Source organism: Populus alba, chromosome 14 (assembly GCF_005239225.2).
Source record: "Populus alba chromosome 14, ASM523922v2, whole genome shotgun sequence".
NCBI classification, from domain to species: Eukaryota; Viridiplantae; Streptophyta; class Magnoliopsida; order Malpighiales; family Salicaceae; genus Populus; species Populus alba.
In genome coordinates, this window is record NC_133297.1 from 20,709,354 (window position 1) to 20,734,718 (window position 25,365).

At 33.5% G+C, this 25,365-nt stretch overlaps 1 protein-coding gene across 1 annotated transcript; it reads right to left on the minus strand.

Moving 5' to 3' along the window:
• Positions 1–14,356: 14,356 nt before the first annotated feature.
• Positions 14,357–16,274, minus strand: LOC118035714 (3-ketoacyl-CoA synthase 4). The gene has a single exon (XM_035041333.2). It carries the CDS (start codon positions 16,165–16,167, stop codon positions 14,659–14,661), a length of 1,509 nt encoding a protein of 502 aa, XP_034897224.1. The 5' UTR covers positions 16,168–16,274; the 3' UTR covers positions 14,357–14,658.
• Between the last annotated feature and the right edge of the window lie 9,091 nt (positions 16,275–25,365).

The window sequence follows — 25,365 nt, forward strand, 5'->3', positions numbered from 1 at the left end:
ATTAGTAAGATAAAAAAGATAAGACATGTTAATATTAAACATTAAGGTCCATATTGAGTTTACACTATACTTATTCTTACACCATTAGTGTAACCTTTTCACCTTGACATATTAAACTTAGCTAAACATAATGAAGAAGAGAAACATAAATAAACAAAACAAAAACATAAATAAGATACAAGTTAACTAAGTAAAGGAAAGGAAATGAAAAGCATAAACAAGATATTAATGAAAGCAAAACTTAAGAATTACAAAAAAAAATATAAAAAGAGAGAGGAAGAGCAAGTTATTGATCTGAACAACCAAGCCCCTAAATGCATGGCAAATGCCTCTTTTTATAGGCCAAAATTTAGAACTATTGATTTGATGACTAATTGTTGAGTGGGTGGGCAACTCTTGACTTGGTCAAAATCCTTATCTTTTTGTTTGAATAAAATATCATTGCTGACATCAAAACTAGATCCACCTATACTATGAGAGTTATAGAAAATTGTCTTAGCTTTCCATAAAAAAAAAATTGAGGTCATTTGGACTTCTAAAACTCGAGATATGGGCGAAATACCGAACAATGTCTGGGTTGTAGGACAGATTCAGACTTTTCCGTTGTTGCTATAATTTGGATTTAAAAACAGCCTTCTTAGATCTTGGCTTCCACACAAAAGTTGTAGGCCTATGTCTTACTGAATCTGTGTAAAAATTTGAGATCATTTGGACATTTAGAACTCGACATATGACCTAATTACCGAATAGTGTTCCAGTTTGGACAGCACCAACATCTCTTTTCTAAGTTTGGCCCTCTTTTTGTCCTTTCAAATTCAATACTTGAACTCATCAATCAATCCTTTCATTTATGTGATAGGCCTGCATTTAAGATGAATATTTACCATAAATTAAAGGTATCTTATATTATTAGGTATGTTATTATAAAACATGATTTAGTTAAGGAGTTATTGATACTTTAAGTGCAAAATAATGATATAAAACCTTGATAAAAATGCACTTTTAAGTATTAATCAATGAACCTATAGGATACTATTGGTATTGTGTTCGATATTTTGTTAACAACTTCAACCATAAATTCAAAGACCCAACTATGAAAAAATATTTGATAAAGATGTGTTAAGAACCTTCAAGGCACAAATTTAATTTGTGGTATGATAAAATATGTAAGTTGAACCTAACATATCAAGAATAACTTGAATGAGAATAAAAAGAAAAAATAGGCAATTGATATTATGGCAGCCACCAATATGGTAACATGACAACTAATTTTTTATAAGCTTTTAATCATGTTATGAAAGATGCTCGTGCAATGTCTATTTCAATTCTAGAGCAATTGATATTTTACAAGTGTAATGATTATTAGGTCAAACAGAGACATGAAACAAACGATTTATTCAATATGGAATAATTCCCCCCCACCATCAATTTAGGTTAAATTGACAACAAATAGGAATAAATTAAAATATAATATGGAAATGTTGTTCGAATCTAAGCACTAGGTGTTCCAGGTCAACACCCATATTAAATTGGGTGTTGTAAAAGAAGTCAGACTAATAATCAAATTAAATAATAGAACATGCATATATGGTAAATAGAAGATATCTCAAAATCCATGCTCACATGTTTTTGCACGTTGTGCTGAGAATCACTTAAACTTTATATAGTTTGTTGATGATTATTGTATGATTCAAAGCTATAGATCAACACATGACATGTCATTCTATCCATTACTAGAAGAGTTAGAATAAAGTGATTACATTCGACCTCGAGTTAAAGCAGACTCATCTAGAAGGAAATTCAAGCATGGTTGAAAAATGTCCACTCGTTTACACAACAAGATGAATACAAGAAAGGGTTAAGCACATTATAGGTATGGCATTTGCAATGACATAGGCCATAATAGAAAAACATGTTCCAAGCAATAACATATGAATGAAAAAACAAATATTTGTTATGTAAAGTCGAGATAAATCATAAATAAGATAATTGAGAAACATGTGTGTAAACCCCCGATCTAAAAATTGGTAAATCAGAGTAATTATTAAATAGAGCAAGCATGGGTATGCAAAATATTAACTAGTGATAAATCATATAAATTTTAAGATCGAATAAAAATAACATTTAAAAGAGAAAATTTGTAAATTTAAGGAGGGTGATTTATAGAAAAATAGAAGGGAGTTCAAATAAATTAATGCATGACCCTTACCGCAAGAAAAATTGATTGGCAGTATGAACCCTATATACAATTGCGATTTTTGGACTAAAAGTAATAAAAAAAAATCTAAGAAAAAAGTTATGATAATTATAAATAGAAATCTTCAATAAATTAATTTAAAAACACTGATGATTTAAGCAAATCATAGAGGTGAAATTTAGATTTTTGGTGAAAAATATTATTGATTATCCAGTTTTATAGTATTGAACATATCTTTTAATTTAATTGTTGGATTGGGCTAAAATTTTACTAGTCCCCCCATATATTTTTGTACCTTGGATTAAATTTTCAAGTCAGTTAAAGTCCAGGAAGGCCTTATGAAAATACCAACAGACCTGGACTGGATAGAAAATGGGCATATATATAATTATGAGGGGTAAATTGGTTATTATGGAAAAAAAAAATTCCTTTTAAAGGTTGTCACAACTGCAAACCTAGTAACCATGAAAATGGCTTGTAAAGCCTTCATCTTCTCCAAAACATTTGAGGGAATCAACCATGATTAAGAGTTTTAGGTGAAAATGAGTTGGTCTTTAAGAGAAAACACATTGAGCATGAACTTTTACAGTCATATTTTCATTTTACATCGTTGGATTGGGTTTTCTTTTATGTATGTTGTTCTTCACTATGTTTGTTACATTCTAGCCAACAAGATTTTCAATATCAATCTCTATGTGAGAGATATGACCGGTGGAACATTTCTGAAAAAAAACACCATTTCACACAGTCATGGTTGCTCGATGTCTTCTCCTCCATCAACCGTTGGATTGGAATGCAATTATGGTAAGTTCTCCGTGTTGAGGTATTTTTGTTGCTCCAATACGTAGTCACTAGGAGATGGTGACTAAGGATAATGTATGTTGGTATACATAGTCTGCAGAGATGGGTAACTAAGGTCATGATTTAAATGAATACATAGTCACTGTAAGATTAGTAACTACAGTGGGGACATGGTATTGATAAAGTCAATAATAAATTGTCGAAATATGAATGATTAAGAGGATAAATGATTAATTGTCGAAAGAGCAATGACATTATGAATTGTCAAAATATAAATGATTAAAAGAATAAATTATTAATTGTCAAGAGAGCAACAATATTATGAATTATGAAAATATAAATAATTAAGGGAATGAGTTATTAATTATTGAAGAAGCAATGATATTATGAATTGTTGAAATATCAATGATTAAAAAAATAAAGTATTTATTGTCGAAACATTAAGGGTTAAGAAAATATTTACGCTTAGAGTGATGACTTATAAATAAGAAGGAATGGATGTCCTGTGTTTGGTAAAATCGACTTGTGATTTGCTTTATAAGAACCTAAGGAATATATAGAAACTATTAATTAAGAAGAGTTGCATGAGAGCTCAATATCAAAATGAATATACTATACTAATTGATATGAAAGAATGATAATTGTTATATTCATGTTATTTGATTTTGTATTAGTGTTAAACGATATGACTGATGATGTTATAAACAATTCACTTATTTACATAACTATTATTTATTGCAGGTTCTAGCTACATTGCCAAAATGTTCTTCAATCACCTTATTTTCTTTGTATGAGTTTTCTATGTAAACTTATGCCTGAAAACTACCAGCCTTTGTAATATTTTCCTAACATGTAGGGATTAATTATGTATGGATTAAACAAGTTGTGTATATATAGCAGGATCAAATATCTTGAAATGAATAATATGCTTATTGTTGTAGAAAATAATTGATAAGTGCTATATATATTTATTATATTATGATATGTTTGTAAGTCATATTAAACTTATCTAATTTCATATCAAATACATGTACTATTACATAAGATACTACATACGTGAGGCAGCGAATCTTCTACTCATGTTGAGCGGCCACGTTATGGCAATGACATTCTTGGAGAGCATGAAGGGTACATGCCTATTGGATCTGCTAACACTTTTGTCCTATGGTTGCAGGATAGACATCGATAAGATGATTTTTTGATGGATTGTAAGAATATTTAATTTAAATATATTTTTAATTTACTTTACATTAAAGGTATTATATATTTATGTAATTATATTTTAAATTGTTATGTAGGATGAGACAATGATTTATTGTCATACATATTGGCAGATGAAACTACATGAGCGGGTTCAGTCATATTTGTTGCAGACTACATGACATAAAAGTTTTGGTTAGACTGCCTATTGATGGATAAGCAATCATATCTACTAGTGTTGTAATCGGATTGTATTATACGAGCAATCATTTGGATTGACACTCCCTCCTTTTCAATTGGAGGTAACATACAAAAATGGATTGAGAAGACATTTACCACACTACTAGATGAGACTAACAACGAGGTCCTGTGGAGGAATCAATTAAACCATGATTTGAATGTGTTGATTATTTGTTAAGTTTGCATGAATTAATATAATAATTTTAATGTGTTATGTAGGTATGTTAGAGTATATATATTGTATTTGTTTGGCAATGTATTATTAAAAAACCTTACAAAGAAATATGTGTCTTTAATTTATCTGATACTCTTTGATGATTTTAATGGCATCCCCACATATAGCTTGAGATCTACTATCTTGGCATCCTTGTACAAACATGTATATTTAATATGTATGAAATGAGCTAAACAAGTTTGCTACTTCTACATGTATGAATAAAAAATTTTAAAATAACTATCTACATTTTAAATATTTGTTGTTAACATGAAATAAATAACTTGCTTTTATTTAATAACATTTATGATCTTGGGAGCATCTACATGTGAGTAGAACTAAAATACCTAAATTGTCGCCTATGACTGTTCAGACTATGAGAGTTACACTTTAATCTTTACTAGGGTATTGCAAAATTATTTTGCAATTATATACATTTATATTGTCTAATTATAACTTTAAAAAATACAATTACACTAACATATTTGTAATGTTATATGATATGCTAGTAGAGTATTTGATAATAATCCAACACATGCATTGTTATTTTTATCGGAGCAAGTTAGATAGGCAACATGCTATCCAGGTATTCTTTGAACTATTTGTTAAATAAAAAACTTAACTTCACCGAATTATTGTTGTTTAATATTTAAGAAACTTATCTTCAATTGGTCATGTGGATGCCTTATTCGGATGAAAGATTGAAAGTTGCTCTGACTATTTGCACTAGCAGGATGAACATATGAACATCAGTAGTCTCGTTGATATTTTTTTAGATGATTGAGCTACAGTGCCCATATTGGATAATGCAACAATTCAACTATATACAACACATTTTAGTCGATGTCGATATAAGTAATGTTTTGCACGCCATAAATCATCAGGGTAAAAATAATTAATAATTACAACTAATTGAGCTATCAGGGAGCTTATGTATCAAAGTAGTATGCAAAAACTTTCAATGTTTATTTTATTTTTTTTCTTTCTGTTTTGGATTTGAGTTAAAATTATGCATGGAATAACAATGTGGTTTATGGTTAGTAGGTGCTCATGTATATATATAGCTGAGATAGCACCTCAAAACTTAAGAGGGGCTTTGGGTTCAGTGAATCAAGTTCGCTGCATTGTTTAGCTTTTCTAGAACTTGTATTATGTTGGAATATTGGTATGAGGATTGATTGCTTTCAAATTAATCAAAATTTGATATTTTGTTCTCTAGCTCTCTATGACAATAGTAATCATGCTTGCTTATCTGCTTGGATTGTTTGTTGAATGGAGAATACTTGTAGTTTAAGGTAAACATTATCTTTGATTGCCACTCCACTAGTGAGATGAAATTCTTGTCTTAAACATTTCTCTTCGTAGAACGATCATGATATTATATGTTCTTTCTTTTCCCGAACAGAAATGGTACGAGGATAATTGATCAAATGATGGGAAATTAATAAACATTGTCTGATCATAATAACTTCTTTGGTAACAATAATGCTGAGAATTCTTTTGTTTTCGATAGGCCTAAGTTGTTTTGGCTAATTTATACCTCCACTTTAGATTGAAATTGGATTACTTGTCCGGCAACAGCTAAGTGGAAATTAATGGTGTTCTATTCGATTTTTCAAAAATGCTAGTAAGCACAACCTAGTCCTCCATCAACTCTGAAGTTTGGAGCATTTTATCAGGTTCTTGCACCATTGCATGAGAACCTATAACAATTTCTCCCTTATTGGAAATAGTACTGATATTTCATCTTTGATAATTTCTCCTAATATATTTTATGATTCTTAACATATTGACTACATGTTGTCATCATGACTGTAGGAGAACAAATTTAGACAAAAATAGCGTTGCCCTTTGGCGATTAAAAGCTTGTGAATGTACTTTTTCTACGCTTTATATCTCTTTTTAGATAGTGACATCAGTGGAAAAATTGGCAATCTATTTTGAAAAGATAATTTGCCTTACAACCCTAGCCACTATTCATCCTTCCCAGATTAGCAGTCACAACCACGCCACCACCCACACAATAATAATCACAACCACGCCACCACCCACAAACAACAGTCATCCACTATGACCAATCGAGACTTGGAAAGAGTAGTTTTTGATAATATTCTTGACAAGTAACAACTATGTGTATTAAAAAAAGGCCTGGAATCTTTTAACATGTTAAAAGAGTATTCATGTATGTGTAGAGGGAAAAAGAAATGGATGGTAGCAGCGTTTAAAAGAAGCAAAAGCCTTTTAAAAAAATTCTCGTTTTTTATTTTTTGGGTGGGTAATGGGTTGAGAAAAGTAGCATGGTGGTATAATGTGAGACTAGTGAGAGAAATGGGTTTTGTTTCAAAAAATTTAAAGGTTGAACTTTGAAGTTTTGATGCGTTGATTTTTTAATGTAGTCCAAAACCAAAAGGGATGATGGTACTAATGCCTATACATTTGAGGTTTTTTCTCTAAATTATAATTTATTAATAGCTTGATTTCATTTATTGTGTTTGGTGTAAGAAAGAAAAATATCTAATCTTCATGGCTTTATGAAAGAATTGTCACAACCCAGCCCATCCTGCCAGATATTGTCTGATTTGGGTCTTAACTGCTCTCACGAATTTGTTCTTGGTGACCATACATAAACCCAAAACACATCTGACAAGTTAGCAACTAGCACTACTAATAAGGCTAGCTACTAAATCCTCACCTGATGATATGGAATATTACAATCCACCCCCTAAAGGAGCCTCTCATACTCCCGGTCTGGGCTAATAATTATAACACTTATTGCGTCCCATTAAATACGAACAAGCAGTGCATATTTGTATTAATTAGATGTGATAATACGAGCAGTAAAATAATATTATTTTACCTTTATGAGATTACATATCTACCCCTCCTACATTGTATAGAAGCACATCAAGTTAGGTAATAAGATGAAGCATGAGTATACATAAAAGGTGCCCAGTTTCTTTTTTTCTTTTGTTTTTCAATCCTAGATTTGCTTAGCAAAGTGTTGAGCCCTAAGCACACTAGGTCTGATTCCAACCGAACCCTACCATGTTGGGCTTGATAGTGTGACAAGCCCCTCGCCATCCACCCATGTGAATGAGCTTCATCCCTTAGCAGATATCTTGTATCTGGTATGTTTGCAAGATCCGTATGATTTAACAAATTTTAAAATAAAAATCTTAATAAAAAATTGACTCGTCAATTACCCTTAAGTCTTTAATGCGTTATCTCGCATTTAAAGGCTTAAGAGAGGTTGAGGTGATATAGGCTAATAGGTGTCTTGTCGTCTTTTGAATAAAAAACGGTAAAGCATTTGCGTACCTAACAATATTTGAAGAGAAAAAAAAATTTATTAGGAAAGATCCCCTCAATTACATGCTTTTGGCCTTCTTATGGTTATAGAGCAAGTGCAACCTATATTGTATTCATATTTTTGTCTCTTTTTATACCTTTCTTAAAACTTTCATTAATATTACATGAGTTAGCAACTTCCAATATTTTACAACAAGATAGCATTTTGATAGTAGAGAGGAACTAATTAACAAGGTATACTAGGACTTCTTTCCTTGTGATTTTGGAAAAAACCTTCTTTAATTTTTTCTTCATTCTACCATCATGACTTTTAGGAAAGGAAATGGAAAAACTACACCTAAAGGTGATTTCAATTTCAGACTTAAAACTAGAGCCACTCGTAAAAGATCTTCGACCATAAGAATTGAACCGATAATGCCCAAACTTCTTCCCCTAGAAGAAGGGATGAGAATGTTCCCCAAGAAAGGCGACAACCAAGACTACCCAGGGCACCTGTGGATGACACATAAAGTTCGATGTCCTAGGACCATGTATCTCAGGCTAATGCTCATCGGCTAGGAGATTATCAGATTGTCGCCCATGAAGCCGGTGACTGTATCTCTCAGGTCACTAACAAATATAGTAGGATAATATTATCATTACAGCCCCTATATGCTTGTACAAGTTTGGATACTTCATGTTTTTTATTTTATTTTCATATCTCTCATTTCCTGTGTTTTCTTATGCAGCGTCTTTTCCTAGAACAACTAGATCTGAACACAGGTGGTCTACGCCATCTTACTCACATGACTACGCCCTCTCCTAGTTGCGACTCCTCTTCTGAAGAACATCTACCAAGAGTTAGGTCTTCTATACAAATGAATATTGAAGAGGTATCCACGCTCGCAGTCCTAACTGAGGATGTTGCTAAAGACACCCCCACCACTAACCTTCTTGTTATGAAGAATCCTCAAGAGGTAACAAGGGAGGCTCATTCTCCAACAAAAGGTCACATGATGCCAACACCCACCTCGATCATTCTAGAGGCGGCTTCGCGTTGGAAAAAGAAAAGAATCTTCATTCCTTCTAATTCTGAGGTGAAGATCATTCCTCCACAAAGTTACCCGGCTCCCATAAGCCCAAGTCCTACTCCCATAAGCCCAAGTGATGCTCCCACAAGTCTAAGTTATTTGTTTTCTGGGTCTACAAGTCAACATCCTCCATCCTTTAAGATTGGATCGTGCCCCCATTTGTTTCTCCATTCTCAATGAGGAAGAAAAGGGGATAATGAAGACTATCCTTCAAGGGAGGTCCACGCTAGGACTCGGTGGTCTTAATGTGATGTAGACATTAGAAAAACTCCTCATCTTACCTTCTAACGTACAAGGACTGACCGATCTAAGCTTCTAGTGCCACCTGACCATCACAAGGCTGATGGCATTTCAAGTAAGAAAGTATGTTAATTTTTATGTCCTTTTATTTGGTATGTTATTCTGAAAGATAATTTATTTTTTCTCTTATCATCATTTAGACCTTCATGATGTGTGCCTATTCTAAGAATAGATGGGCAGAGGAGAAAAGGGCCATAAAAAAGGTCATTGAGCAACATAGAGTTGACAAGTCTGAATTTTGCAGATTTAAAGAAGAAAAGGTTGCTCAGGATGTTGAGATGAACTCTTTTCGGACAGCATACTTTATGTTATAAGGCAACTGAGGGCTTAGACCTATGCCCTAGAAACAATTAAGCAACGGTTAGCCGAGGCCTTTAGCCATATCGACCTCCTAGAAAGAAGGATGATTGAATTGAAGAACAAGACAGTTGAGCTTAAGGGGGCAAGAGACACCCTAAAGGAAGAATTAAGGAAAACCAAGGAGAAGGTTTAGAAATCTCGTGTGAGGAAGGACAACCTGAAGAATTCTTCCTAGGCTTTTTGGTTAGAATATGGAGAGTCCATGTCTCTAACAGAGACAATAGGAGACAAACTCTTTTTTGTCCATGTCAAATTTGTACTTCTTCAACTTGTCTAGAGGCATACAAGTTGAATTCAATTAAAGTTTTTCAAATGGCCAAGTCCCGGACTTTGACTTCAATGAAAGTTTTCCTTAAAAAAGGTAAGTTATTATCTTGGGTTTGGCTATGTTAAATCCCAATGTTTTAGGTCTGGAATGCATGTCAGACAAGTTGGCTATTTGGAAAACTCTCACTTAAGTTAACTTGTATACCTCTAGACAAGTTGAAGTACAAATTTGACATGCTTAAAAAAAGTTTGTCTCCTATTGTCTCAATTAGAGACGGACTCCCCATATTTTAACCAAAAAGCCTAGGAAGAATTCTTCAGATTGTCCATCCTCGCACGGGATTTCTAAACCTCATCCTTGGTTATCCTTAGTTCTTCCCTTATGGTGTCTCTTGCCCCCCCAATCTCAGCTGTCTCATTCTCCAATTCAATTATCCTCTTTTTTTTTTCTAGAAGGTCGATACAACTGAAGGCCTCAGCCAGCCGTTGCTCAGTCATTTCCATGGCATGGGTTTGAGCCCCTAGTTGCCCTTAGAGTATGTTGTTCGAAGAGAGTCCATCTCAACATCTTGAGCATCCTTTTTTTCTTTAAGTCTGCGAAATTCAAACTTTGAAGCTCTATACTGCTCAATGACCTCCTCCATGGCCCTTTTCTCCTCTACTAATCTATTCTTAAAATAGACATGCATCATGAATATCTAAATGATGATACTAGAAAAAATAAGTTATCTTGCATAATAACATACCAAATAAAAAGACAAAACTTAACATGTTCTCTTACTTGAAATGCCATTAGCCTTGTGATGGCCAGGTGGCGCTGACAGTTTGGATCGATTAGTCCTCTTACGTTAAAAGGCAAGATGAGGAGTTTTTCCAATGTCTCCATCATATCAAGACCATCGCGTCCTAGCATAGACCTCCCCTGGAGGATAGTCTCCATTATCCCATTTTCTTCTTCATTTAGAATGGGGAAACAGATGGAGGCACGATCCAATCTTAGATTAGAGAAGATGTCTTCCATTCTCAAGGATGGAGGAAGCTGACTTTAAGACCCAAGGAACAAATAATTTGGACTTATGGGAGCGCCACTTGGGCTTATGGGAGTAGGACTTGAACTTTATGGGACCAACCAACTTTGTGGAGAAATGATCTCCACCTCATAATTAAAAAGGAATGGAGATTCTACTTCTTTTCCAACGCTAGGCCGCCTTCAAAATGACCAAGATGGGTATTGGTGTTATATGACCTATTGAAAGAGAACGAGTTTCCCTAATTGCCCCTTGAGCATTCTCTATAACAGGAAGGTTAGTGGTGAGGGTGTCTTCAACAACATCCTTAGTTAAGACTACGAGCATGGTTGCCTCCCCAATGTTTATTTGTATAGAAGACCTAACTCTTGGTAGATGTTCTTTAGAAAAGGAGTCGCAACTAGGAGAAGGCGTAGTCATGTGACTAGGATGGCGCAGACCACCTGTGTTCAGATCCAATTGTTTCAGGAAAAGACGTTGCACAAGGAAACATTCAAGAAATGAAAGATATTAAAATAAAATAAAAACATATGAAGTATCCAAACTTGTATAAGCATATAGGGGTTCTAATGATAATATCACCCCCACTATATTTGTTAGTGACCTAAGAGATATGTTCATCAAATTTAGGGACGACCACCAGATATTCTCCTAACCGGTGAGCGTTAGCCTGGAATACCTGGTCCCAGGACACCGAACTTTATTTGTCATCCACAGGTGCTCTAGGTAGTCTTGGTTGTCCCCTTTCCTGGTGAACATTCACATCCCTTCTTCTAGGGGAAGAAATTTGGGCATTATCTTTTACAGATCTAGGTTTTATTCTTATGGCCAGAGATATTTTACAAGTGGCTTTAGTTTCAAGTCTGAAACTGTAATCACCTTCAGTTGTAGTTTTTTCTTTTCCTTTCCTAGAAGTCATTATAGTAGAATGGAGAAAAAATTAAAGAATGTTTTTCTAAAAGCACAAGGAAAGAAGTCCTGATATACCTTGTTAATTAGTTCTCTCCTATCAAAATGCTCTTTTTGTAAAATATTGGAAGTTGATAACTCATGTAATATCAATAAGAAGTTTTAAGAAAGGTATAAAAAGAGGGAAGAATATGAATGCAGGACATGTAACACTTCTTCTATAACCTTAGGAAGGCCAAAAGCCTGTAATCGCTAGAGGGTCTTCCCAATAAATCTTTTCTCTCTTCAAATCTTGTTAGGTACGTAGACGCCTTACTGCCTTTTTTTCAAAAGACGACAAGACACCTACTAACCCATTGTCACCTTAACCTCTCTTAAGCCTTTAAATGCAAGATTACGCATTAAAGGCTTGAAGGTGATTGACAAGTCAACTTTTTATTAAGAATTTTATTTTTAAATATCATCTTAAATTATATGGATCTCGCAAACATACCAGATACAAGACATCTATCAAAGGATGAACTCATTCACACGGGTGGATGACGAGGAGCTTGTCACACTGCTAAGCCCAACATGGCACGGTTCGATTGGCATCAGACCTAGTGTGTGCTCAGGGCTCAACACTCCATTAAGCAAATCTAGGATTGATAAACAAAAGGAAAAAAGAAACTGCAACCTTTTATATATACTCATGCTTCCTCTTATATTACCTGACTTGACATGCTTCTAAATAATGTAAGAGGGATAGAGATGTAATCTCATAAATGTAAAATAATATTATTTTACTGCTTGTGTTATTGCATCTTGCTTGTATTTAATAGGATGTAATAGGTGTCATAATTACTACTCATGCCTGGAGCATGAAGAGGCTCCTTAAAAGGGTGGATTGTACTTTCCCACATTCAGCGGTAAGGAATTTGATAGTTAGCCTTATTTGTAGCATAGTTATTAAACTCGTCCCAATGGTTGACCAGGCTAAAGGGCCGGGTCCTGGGATTTATGGGTCAACCCATAAATCCCGGGTTATTTAGGGGTTTGGGTTAAAAATAAGTAGAAAAGGGAGGTGGTTAAATAGGATCTAATGTGGCAGTCATGTTGTTGGTTGTTTTGTGCAGAGAAGGGGCTTTTAATCCCATCACCATCTCCTCACAATTTATTTACTCTATCTGGCTTCATCACAAGCAACCAAATTATCTTTTTTTTTTTAACCATCTATTTTGTGCAGGTATGAACATGACCTTTTGGAAGCCTAGAAGCACAATCCTTGCTCCTTGACGCCCCCATGCTCTAAATCTTAAAAACATCACAAAAGCCCTCTTTGTTTTACATCTTTCCCCTACAAATTCATATGGTTTCTACATGCTTGAAAACATTAGCTAGAGAGAGAAACAAAGATGTTAAAGACTTGATGACGGTAACAAAGCCTGTGGTGCTGGTGTGGTACCTGTCGCCTCTCTCTCTCCTAAAATTATGAGTTTGGTCCCATTTAACCTTCAATTTCCTTCAAGTTACAATCATCAATTGTTAGGGCTAGAAGGAAAAAATGAAAACCCAATGCCAACCCTCAAGATCTCCAAACCCAGATCGACTTGCAATCATCTTAAGCGGACCCAACTCCAAAACACCGGGTCTCGTCCGAGTTCACCCGGGTCACCCTGGTTATGGGTCAACCCGCTGAGTCGACCTGATTTTGCCAAGTCGTTGCATCAGCCGGTCTTTTAACAAACCCGGACCAATCCAGTTACCGGATCGACCCGCCAGGCCGATTCGGGTTTAATAACTATAATTAATATTGATAGTTGCTAACTTGTTAAACGCGTTTTGGAGCCATGCGTGGTTACCAAGAACAAATCCGTGAGGACAATAAGACTCAAAACAGACAATATCTAGCAAGTTAGGTCGGGCTATAACAATACTAATATATTTTATTTTAATAGTAAAAAAAAAAAAAAAAATTGAACTGGGATAGTTCAGCGTTGTGCACAAGACGAAAGAGAAAGGAAGCTATTGTCCAAAGTTGATGATTTTGAAAAATATAATATCAATATTGAAAATAATTCAGTATTTTTGTTTCTTTTAACACACTAAAATAAAAATCTAAAATATTATGAATTTATAAACTGATAAAAGGTGTAATACATAGAGAAAGTATAATGTATATATATAAAAAAAAAAAAAAAAGTTGTGGAAGAAGAAATGAATAACTCTTACCACCTTTTGCTTAATTTTCAGCAACCAGGGGAGATCGAATTGATAATAAACCATATCAAATCAAGGCAAGTAGGAGACAAGCAGACGTAGTAAGCAATGACAAGCAGACACAAAGATTAGAAGATCATGCAGAACTAAAAAGAATTTCTGAGATAGGCAAGTTCCTCATCTGTAGGTGTAATTTGTCAAATCTTGCCGGAGCTACTAGACCATATATTTACACGGCCATCGAGGAGGATGTACATATAAATTAGACAAAAAAATGTTTTTAGTAAATTAGTCAATGGCTAAACCGGCCGTTAAACATAAAGAACTGGTATCTGAAAGGGGTACATGAAGGGTTTTTTCTTTTTCTATTTGACTAGGTGGTGTTAAGTGCCGCCAAAAACAGAACAAACAGGGATACACAAGGAAAACAACATCTGCAATTCCATAACCAAAATAAAACGACCCAGAAATGAAAGTTCAAAGACAGACAAGACAGAATAGCTAGACTCCTAATTAGTGATAAGCAGTTCCCTGGAGGGAGAGTCTATTCCAGTCGTTCTTGGTCTAGGCAACTAACTTCACCGGATACATGTCTATACAATCTTCCCAGGGACTATTACAAGATGGCTTCACATCTCTGAGTGCCTCCCACACTGCACTATTACATTTAAAACCACTTCCAAATGCAATCTGCCACACACGATTTCCCTTTTGCATCCTTTGTTTAGCCTCAATATAGGCTAATTCATACCAAATGGAACTTGATGAAGTATTCCCAAACCGGTGCAGAGTCATCCTAGAAGCCTCAACATGCACCGGCAAGAGCTGCAAATTCTTCTCCAGCTCATCAATCACAGCCCTCCCTCCAGCATGTATACAGAAATGATCAAACGCCAACTTAAAATCCGGAATATAAGGCATCATCTTCTTATTTAATAACTTCTTAACCACCAAAGTTGCAAAGAACAAAAGCTGCTCACTAATCGGAAGCACAAGAGGACCCAGAGTAGTAATATTGGTCTTCAAAGCCCCTCCTGCAATCGCCATCAAATCTTTCGAAAGCGAAACACCAGTCTTCCCCGCATCATCCTGTTCTTGATACACACAACGAAATGCCTTATCATCCGCTCCTCGATGCGTCCTCACAACATGAACAAGCTTATACTTACCCTTCCTTTTATCACCAGACTCGTTCGAAAGCAAAACCGCCGAACCCCCAACTCGAAACAAACAATTGGGAATCAACATAGACTTTTTATTCCCAAAATACCAATTCTGAGTAATGTTCTCAGTACTCACAACGACCGCGTAAGTATTCCTATGAACTTGTAACATATCCTTAGCAAGATCAATTGCAATAACACCAGCACTACAACCCATCCCACCTAAATTAAAACTCCTAATATTTCCCCTTAATCTATACTTGTTCACAATCATTGATGAAAGGGATGGTGTAGGATTAAATAAACTACAATTAACAACAAGAATACCAATACTTTTAGGATTAACTTGAGTATTAGTAAATAAATTATCCAAGGCACCAAACATAACCTGTTCAGCTTCTTCTCTAGCCGCTGCCATCGACGGCCTAGGAGGAATGTAATGCATCGCTTCAGGGACATAAGTCTCCTCTCCAAGCCCAGACCGCTCCAAAATCTTGCGTTGAAACTCAAGCGACGTGTCGTCGAAGTCTCCAGTCAATCTCGAATGCTCCATGAACTGATTAAGCGGTGCTTTTAAATGATCCGGAGCGCGATAACAGGAGTAATCGATTAAGTAAACGGGTCTGGGTCGGGTCATAATGAAAACGGTGAAACCGAAGACGAGAAAAGCGGAGCAAGTGATGACCGTGACTAAATTGTATTGAAGATGGATCCATAATTGGCGGAGATCTTTGATATTCATTTGCGAGGATTCGATGGAGATAACTATGATTAAGGGAATAAAACATAAGGTTAGCAGGTTGGAGATTAAGTAGTGGTACCCTAATTTGACGTACTTTAGATTTACACTTTGTAAGAAATCTGGAAGCCCGCGTTGTTGGTGGATCCGGATCTCGCCGCCGGAGTCCATGGCGGTGGTGAAGGTAGTTGAGAAGGAGTGAGGGGTGTTTGGGTGGAGGAGTGACTAATTTTTTTATATTGGGAGTGAAGTAGTTAGTAGCCAACTGTGCTGCTGCAGACCGTTGACAGCTAAAATAAACAGTCTAGTGTACACTGCAAATACTAGGTTGACGGTGACACTTTTGGAGTTGAATACCATATCATTAGTTCTAGCTTTTACCCGTGTTGTGTCGCATAGTTATTGGCCCAATTTAAAAGTTAGGTTTGTAGTTATATGGATTGATATTGGTTAGCCTAGAAAAATAAAAAATATTTAAAATTTTAATATTTTATATAAAAAAATAAAAAAATATTTCATGTGAATATAAACTATATATGTTATAAATAATTAAATAAAAAATTATTTTAAATTTTTTTTTTATTTTACATCGAAAAGATACTTTTAAGTTAGTATGTTATCCTTTTAAACTGAAGTATTTAAACCAAAAGGGTTTTTTATCTTACTTTAAAAAAATATAATTTTTTTTTCTTGTAAACATAAAGTACATATATATTAAAGAGCTTCAAATCTCACATTGAAAAAATAAAATATTTTTCTAGTATTTATATAGTGAACTTTAAAAAGGTTTAGTAATTAACTAAAAAATATAAATATAAAAAAGGTCTTTGGCTAGAAGAAAAAAAACATTTGAAAAAAAAAATCTAAATCAACTTTTGTCGATCGCCTGGGCCACGAGTTAACCCTACAGGTTTTGTCGGGTTTTTACTCATCCCGATCTTTTACCCTACCTGAAACCGGTCCAGTCAGTGGGTCAACCCGCCAGGCCAATCCGAGTTTAATAATTATGGTTGTAAGGCCATTTTAAAAATTAATTTTTATTTAATTATATAGTGATTGAAAAAAATATTTGTATGAGTTTGAAAATTTTAAATTTTAAAGAAAAAAACATTTCTAAAGTCAAAATATTTATTATTCATGTGTTTTGTTGTTTTAACAAAAATATATATTTTTTAATAACTATATTGTTTTTTAATTAAAAAAAATCAAGATAATTAAAAGAAATATTCTCAAGAATCTTAATAATTTAAATGAAAGAGTGAAAAATTTTATTTCTAGAGACAAAACTTACATTTTTTAATCATCTTATTTTTTTTTATATATATATAAAATGTTTTTTTTATTATTAGCATTTTTTTAAAACAAAAACTTATCATAATGTAAAAAGCAAGTTTTAAATTAAAAAGTTTTCATAATTTTTATATTGCTATATGAGAAAATAAAAAATATTAATTCATGGAAACTATATAAAAAAATTAACTATTGAAAGACCTTTTAATTCTCATTTGATATCAATGTGCAATGCTTTATAATTTATTATATATTCAGTTCAACAATAATATTTGTCATGCATTTAGGAGATTGGTTGTTCAGATCAAGAACTTGTTCTTGCTCTCTCTCTTTATATTTTTTTTTTGTAATTCTTAAATTTTGTTTTCATTAATATCTTGTTTATAATTTTCATTTCCTTTCTTTTACTTAGTTAACCTGTATCTTATTTATGTTCTTGTTTTATTTATTTATGTTTCTCTTCTTCATTATGTTTAGCTAAGTTTATTATGTCAAGGTGAAAAAGTTATACTAATGGTGTAAGAATAAGTATGGTGTAAACTCAACATGGACCTTAATGTTTAATATTAACATGTCTTATCTTTTTATCTTACTAATTCTTAATATCTTGCTTGTTAAATGGTTAATCTAGATTTTTGTGTATAACACTTGGTACAACAAATGCTTGGCACTCTCATAGTCCAACCGTATGGTATTACCTACACTTGTGCTATGAAAGGAACTTGATTTGTTGTTAACATAAGTTAGCATCATAAATTCCTCATAATATTTAAAAGTTTGGTGTTACTTAAAGAAGATAATTAATATGATCATGTAACAATTTATAATGAGCTATTAATGACAAATCATCTGATTGGAACCTCCTTTATGTGTGGTTTCCAGTTGAATAATAAGAGTTTATACTATACTTGTTTGAAATACCATTAGTGGATCCTCTAACATTGACATTTGTTTTTATCATTGTATAATCCTTACATTAATCTTCCATCTCAAAGTTCTCATCAACTTCTTCTTTATCTTCTTTATTATTATTATTATTATTATTATTATTATTACTACTACTACTACTACTACTACTACTACTACTACTACTACTACTACTACTATTACTATTACTGTTGTTGTTGTTGTATTATTGTTGTCTATAATTTATACAATTAACCTCCCTGTGGTTCGACCCTGATCTTGCCGGGTTATTTATTACGTTGACATTCTTACACTTGGAAGAAGACATCAATCTTTTGGTCGTGTCATGTTTTTTGCACCGTTGTCGGGGAGGTAAATTCTTGTACAAATTATAGTATTTATTTTGTTTTCTCTTTTCACTTTTCTTGTATCTAACTTTGTTTCTTTTGTTTTGTTTCCTTTTCTCTTGTTTTCTTCTTCCATTTATTCTCTTTCTACACGTGCATGAGTGTTTGGTCACGTTCATTAAGTGGTAGACTTTATAGGGTATCCTCATCATTTTTAGAAAATATAGCTGAAGAAGATAATTAATCGCTTCATAATGAGAATAATAAGAATAACCATATGAGAACACTTAAAGACCACATGAATCCCACAAGAACAAGTGCACCCTCATGCATAGTTTTCCCTCTTGATGCATCTCATTTTAATTTTAAGCCAAGCATTATTCAACTTTTACCTTCTTTTCATGGCTTAGACCTAGAAAATCCATACTTGCATTTAAAGAAATTTGAGGAGGTCTGTAACACCTATAATGACTCAATTGTAGCATGAACACCATTGATTAAAGCTTTTTCCTTTTTCATTAAAAGATAAAGCTAAAACATGGCTACAAAATCTTAGGTCAGGATCCATTCGTGCTTGGGATGAAATGCAACAACAATTTTTAAAGAAGTTTTTTCCATCTCACAGAACTAACTCTTTCAAAAGACAAATCACCACTTTCACTCAAAAACTAGGTGAAACATTTTACCAATGTTGGGATAGGTATTGAGACTTGATTAATACTTGCCCTTATCATAGTTTTGAAACATGGAGATTGGTTGCATAATTTTATGAAGGATTAACACTTAAAGATAGGCAAATTGTTAAATTGATGTGCAATGAAACTTTTGAAGATAAAGACCCTAATGAAGCAATGGAATACCTAGACTTACTAGCTGAAAATGCATAAAATTAGGACACTACAAGCACTTATGAGGCACCAAGTAAAACCCAACCTCATACATCTAGTGGAGGTATGTATAACCTTAGGGAAGATAATGACTTCCAAACCAAGTTTGTATCTTTAGCTAGAAAAGTCGAGACACTAGAATTGAAAAAGAGTGGTCAATTAAAATCTGTTCAAGACATTGTGTGTCAAATATGTGAAACAAATGAACATGCAACCAATGACTGTTCAACTTTGCCTTCTTTCAAGGAATGCCTCCATAAATAAGTCCATGCTTTAAACAGTTTCCAAATGCCCAATCATAACCCATACTCGCAAACATACAACCCTAGTTGGAGAAACCACTCAAATTTAAGTTGGAAGAGTGATAATAATAATGCAAAAACTTCACAGCCACCGTTTCAAGCACACCATAATTTTGAAAATTATCATGGATATGCACCTTCTTATGTTTCACCTCCTAGAAGAAATCTTGAGAAACATTGTATGCATTCATTGAAAAGCAAGAGGCAATCAATACTCAACTTGCTCAAGGCATGATAGATTTTAAAGACACTCTTGTAATGTTAACATCTGCTCTTAGTTTCCAAGAGAAAGGTAAGTTTCCATCTCCACCACAGCAAAATCCAAAAGGGCAATACAATGCAAATGCAAGTAGTTTAGGAAGCCAACACATGGATCCAGTCAAATTAATCATCACTCTTCGTAGTGGTAAGGTTATTGAAAAACCCACTCTTGAACCTTATGAGAAAGATGATGAGTTTATCTCTGAGAGTAAGGAAGGGGCTGAATCTGAACATTGCAAAGAAAAAACTAATTCCCCGCCAGCACTCCCATTTTCTCATTCCATGACCAAACAAAGAAAAGTCAATCACAATTCTGAAATCCTTGAAACTTTCAAACAGGTAAGGATCAATATACCTTTACTGGATGCTATTAAACATGTACCTTTTTATGCTAAATTTTTGTAAGATCTATGCATTGTGAAGAGAAAACTGAAAGTGAAAAAGAAAGCATTTTTAGCCGAACAAGTAAGTACTATTCTTCAGAACAATAATGCTTTGAAATATAAAGACCTTGGTTGTCCTACAATTTCTTGCTTTATTGGAGAACATAAAATTGAAAGAGCTTTACTTAATCTTGGAGCTAGTGTGAATTTACTTCCATATTCAGTCTTTCAAAGTTTGAATCTAGGTGAGTTAAAACCAACTTCTATAACTCTTTTACTTGTTAATAGATCTGTAAAAGTGCCTAGAGGAATAGTTGAGGATGTGTTAGTACAAGTTGATAAATTCATTTACCCTGTAGATTTTGTTGTCTTGGATACACAACCTGTTGAAGCATGTTATTCAATTCCTGTCATTTTAGGATGTCCATTTCTTACCACTTCTAATGCATTGATTAATTATAGGAATGGACTGATAAAGCTATCATTTGGAAACATAACATTGGAGATGAATATTTTTAACATTTGCAGCAACCTGGAGATGATAATGATTTACGGGAAGTGGACTTTATTGAAAAATTAGTTCATGATCAATTTCAAACCACTTCTAGTGAAACTGAGATTGATGAACCTAACGAGTTGCAAATGGTCTATTTTTAGTAAGAATCAAAGGCATGTAATTAGAGACCACAAATTGAAGAATTGCCAGCACGATCAATTGAGTCCATACCTTCAAGTGTCCAACCATAAAAACCTGATTTAAAGTCGTTACCATTCAATCTCAAATACTCATTTTTTGGAGAAAATGAAACTTTTTCGGTAATAATCTCTTCCAAACTTAATGCACATCAAGAAGGTAAGTTATTACAAACTCTGAAAATGCATAAAAATGCATTAGGATGGACCATAGCTGACATAAAAGGAATTAGTCCTTTGATTTGCACACACATGATTTATTTGGAGGAAAATGCTAAACCCTCTAGAGAAATGCAACGAAGACTTAATCCTAATATGAAAGAAGTAGTGAAAAATGAAGTCATTAAGCTTCTAAATAATGGAATCATCATTTATCCAATTTCTGACACCAAATGGGTATGTCCTACCCAAAAAATCTGGAGTCACTGTGATAACAAATGAGAAAAATGGGTTAATTCCAACTCCTATTACTGGTTGGCGCGTGTTCATTGACTATAGGAAACTTAATTCAATAACTAGAAAAGATCATTTTCCTTTAGCTTTCATGGATCAAATCCTAGAAAGAGTTGCAGGTCATGAATTTTATTGTTTCCTAGATGGCTATTCAGGTTACAACCAAATTGAAATTGCATTGGAAGATCAAGAGAAGGCTATTTTCACATGTCCATTTGATACTTTTGCATATCGAAGAATGCCTTTTGGATTATGTAATGCACTAGCCACATTTCAAAGATGCATGCTTAGCATATTCAATGATATGTTTGAACGTATCCTTGAGATTTTTTTGGATGATTTTTCTGTTTTTGGTGATTCATTTGATGATTGTTTAACTAACTTAGAAAAGATTTTGAACAGGTATGAAGAGAAGAATCTTGTACTGAATTGAGAAAAATGTCATTTTATGGTAACAAACGACATTGTACTTGGTCACATTGTTTCATCGAAAGGAATTGAGGTTGGCAAATCTAAAATCGAGTTAATTGCCAACTTACCAACACCAAAATCTATTAAAAATGTTAGATCATTCTTAGGACATGCTAGTTTTTAGTGTAATATCTAAACCATTATGTAACCTTTTAACAAAGGAAAATGTTTTTGAATGGACTGAACAATGTGAAAAAGCCTTTGTTAAACTTAAAAGCTTGCTTACTTCTGCTCCTATCATTCAACCTCCTGATTGATCACTACCTTTTGAAATAATATGTGACGCTAGTGATTATGCCATGAGTGCTGTATTGGGACAAAGAAAAGATAAGAAACCTTATGTGATTTACTATGCAAGTAAAACTTTAAATAATGCTCAAATGAATTACACTACCACTGAAAAAGAATTACTTGTAGTAGTATTTGCATGTGACAAGTTCAGATCTTATCTTGTTGGCTCACCTATTATTGTTTTTAGTGATCATACAACTTTGAAATATCTTCTCTCTAAGAAAGATTCTAAGGCTAGATTGGTGCGGTGGATTTTGTTACTTTAAGAATTTGATATCACAATCAAAGATAAGAAAGGCATCGAAAATGTTGTCGCAGATCATTTGTCATGATTGACAACCGATTCGAGATCTGACATCACACCAATTGATGACTACTTTCCTTATGAATCTTTATTTTTTATCTCTACAATGCCTTGGTTTGCTAATATTATTAATTTTCTTGTTTCAGGACAATTGCTAGCTTATTGGAGTACCCAAGACAAAAAAAAGTTCTTGAACGAAGTGAAGAACTTTTATGAGGATGACCCTTATTTATTCAAATATTGTCCTGATCAAATATTTCAAAGATGCATCCAAATTATCGAACAGTGTTCCAGTTTGGACTGCACCAACATCTCTTTTCAAAGTTTGGGCCTCTCTTTATCCTTTTAATTTCAATACTTAAACTCATCAATCAATCCTTTTATTTATATGATAGGCTTGCATTTAAGATGAACTTTTACCATAAATTAAAGGTATCATATATTATTAGGTATGTTATTATAAAACATGCTTTAGTTAAGGACTTATTGATACTTCAAGTGCAAAATGATGATATAAAACCTTGATAAAAATGCACTTTTAAGTACTAATCACATGCATTCTGAAAGACTTGTGATAATTGTCAAAAGTTGGGATCTATTTCAAAACATCACATGATGTCTTTAGATCCTATTCTTGTCATGGAGATCTTTGACTGTTAGGGTATAGATTTCATGGGTCCATTTCCTCCATCATTTGGTTTCTTGTACATATTAGTCACAGTAGATTATGTTTCAAAATGGATAGAGGCAGTTTCAAGTCGAAACAATGATCACAAAACAATGATAAAGTTTTTAAAAGAAAATATTTTAAGTTGATTTGGAATCCCTCAAGCCATGATAAATGATGGTGGAACACATTTCTGTAACAATTCATTTGAGTCTTTAATGAAGAAATATCGAATCACACATAAAGTTGACACCCCTTATCACCCTCAGACAAGTGAACAAGTAGAACTTGCTAATAGGGAGATCAAACAAATCTGTGAGAAAACAATGAACCCTAATCGGAAAGACTGGTCTTTAAGACTTAATGATGCACTTTGGGCTTATCGAACTGCTTATAAAATATCATTAGGTATGTCACCTTATAGACTAGTCTATGGAAAACCTTGTCACTTGCCTGTGGAACTTGAACATAAAGCTTATTGGGCTATTAAAGCTTTCAATTCAAACTTGAATGATTCTAGTCAGCTGCGAAAATTACAAATAAATGACCTTGAGAAAATAAGAAATGATGCATATGAAAATTCAAGAATTCATAAAGCAAGAATCAAAGAGGTTCATGACAAGAAAATACTAAGAAAAACATTTAATGTTGGTCAAAAAGTCTTGCTTTATAATTCTCAACTCCATTTATTTCCTGGAAAACTAATATCAAGATAGAGCGGTCCTTTTATTCTGAAACATGTGTATCCATATGGGGCCTATGATATCGAAAATCCAAAGAATGGTAATGTTTTCAAGGTAAATGGCCATCGTTTGAAAGTTTATTTTGATAATTGTTCAGTTGAAAATGACTATATTAAATTGGGTGATCCTGTATATAAAAATTGATTCTTTTTCTCGCATTATTTTTGTGTGACTTTTGTTTTGCTAGTCTCTCACCCCGGTCAAATGGTGGATAACGGTACTCCGTGACTCTTATGTCGGTTCTTTTAGTTTTCCATGATAACTAATATTTGTGTATATATTTGTGCAATCCTTTGCTCTTTCTCCTTTCTTTGAATCTCTCCTCCAATTCTCATTTAAAAATGGACACCACTCTTGAAAAATTGAGAAAGTATATTCCCGCTCTGCCGCAGAATGCGATTACAAAAATTTACCATGCTAGATGTGCAAGATTGAGGTTGTCAACTGACTTGGGAGCTATTGGCTCAACGCTTGTTACATGGGTTGAGGAGAAAAGCTTAAGGGAATCAAACATTACACTATCTACATATCAGTATTTGCAACTTAAGTTACAAAGCTGTAAGGGTGTCTCAACACCTAATGCCCTAAGACCAACTAGTCTGGGAGTCATTAGCTGAAAGCTCGTTACATGGGTTAAAGATGCATTATGTTTTAAGTTATATGTATATATATATTTTTTAAAAAGAAAGATAATAATCTCAACCCAAAGAAGTTAACCTTAAATATTAGAACAAAAATTTTGTTTTCTTCCAAGTAAAGCCCCATAACTATATGTTGATATTTTGAGCACAAAAGAAAGGTTTATTAATATCTTTTTTAAGAGGTATTGAGCAGATATATGAATTTAATGAGAGTTTGTTTATCTGGATAGATTAATGGAAGTTAAATGATGAATGCCTTGCTTTGTAGAATTTGCAAATTGTTTTTCTATTTTAACGCTTTGATTACTAGGGACTAGTAATAAGCTGGTCGGGGGGTGTGATTAATACTTAAAAGTGCATTTTTATCAAGGTTTTATATCATCATTTTGCACTTGATGTATCAATAACTCCTTAACTAAAACATGTTTTATAATAACATACCTAATAATATAAGATACCTTTAATTTATGGTAAATCTTCATCTTAAATACAGGCCTATCACATAAATGAAAGGATTGATTGATGAGTTTAAGTAATGAAATTGAAAGGACAAAGAGAGGGCCAAACTTAGAAAAGAGATGTTGGTGCAGTCCAAACTGGAACACTGTTTGGTAATTAGGTCATATCTCGAGTTTTAGATGTCTAAATAACCTCAATTTTTAGGAAATATTTGGTAAGATATAGGCCTACAACTTTCATGTGGAGTCTAAATTTAAAAAGGTCGTTTTCA

Bases quoted from the DNA above. Each gene is read 5' to 3' on its own strand.
- LOC118035714 (XM_035041333.2), bottom strand. From the start codon at position 16,167: ATGGACTCCGGCGGCGAGATCCGGATCCACCAACAACGCGGGCTTCCA.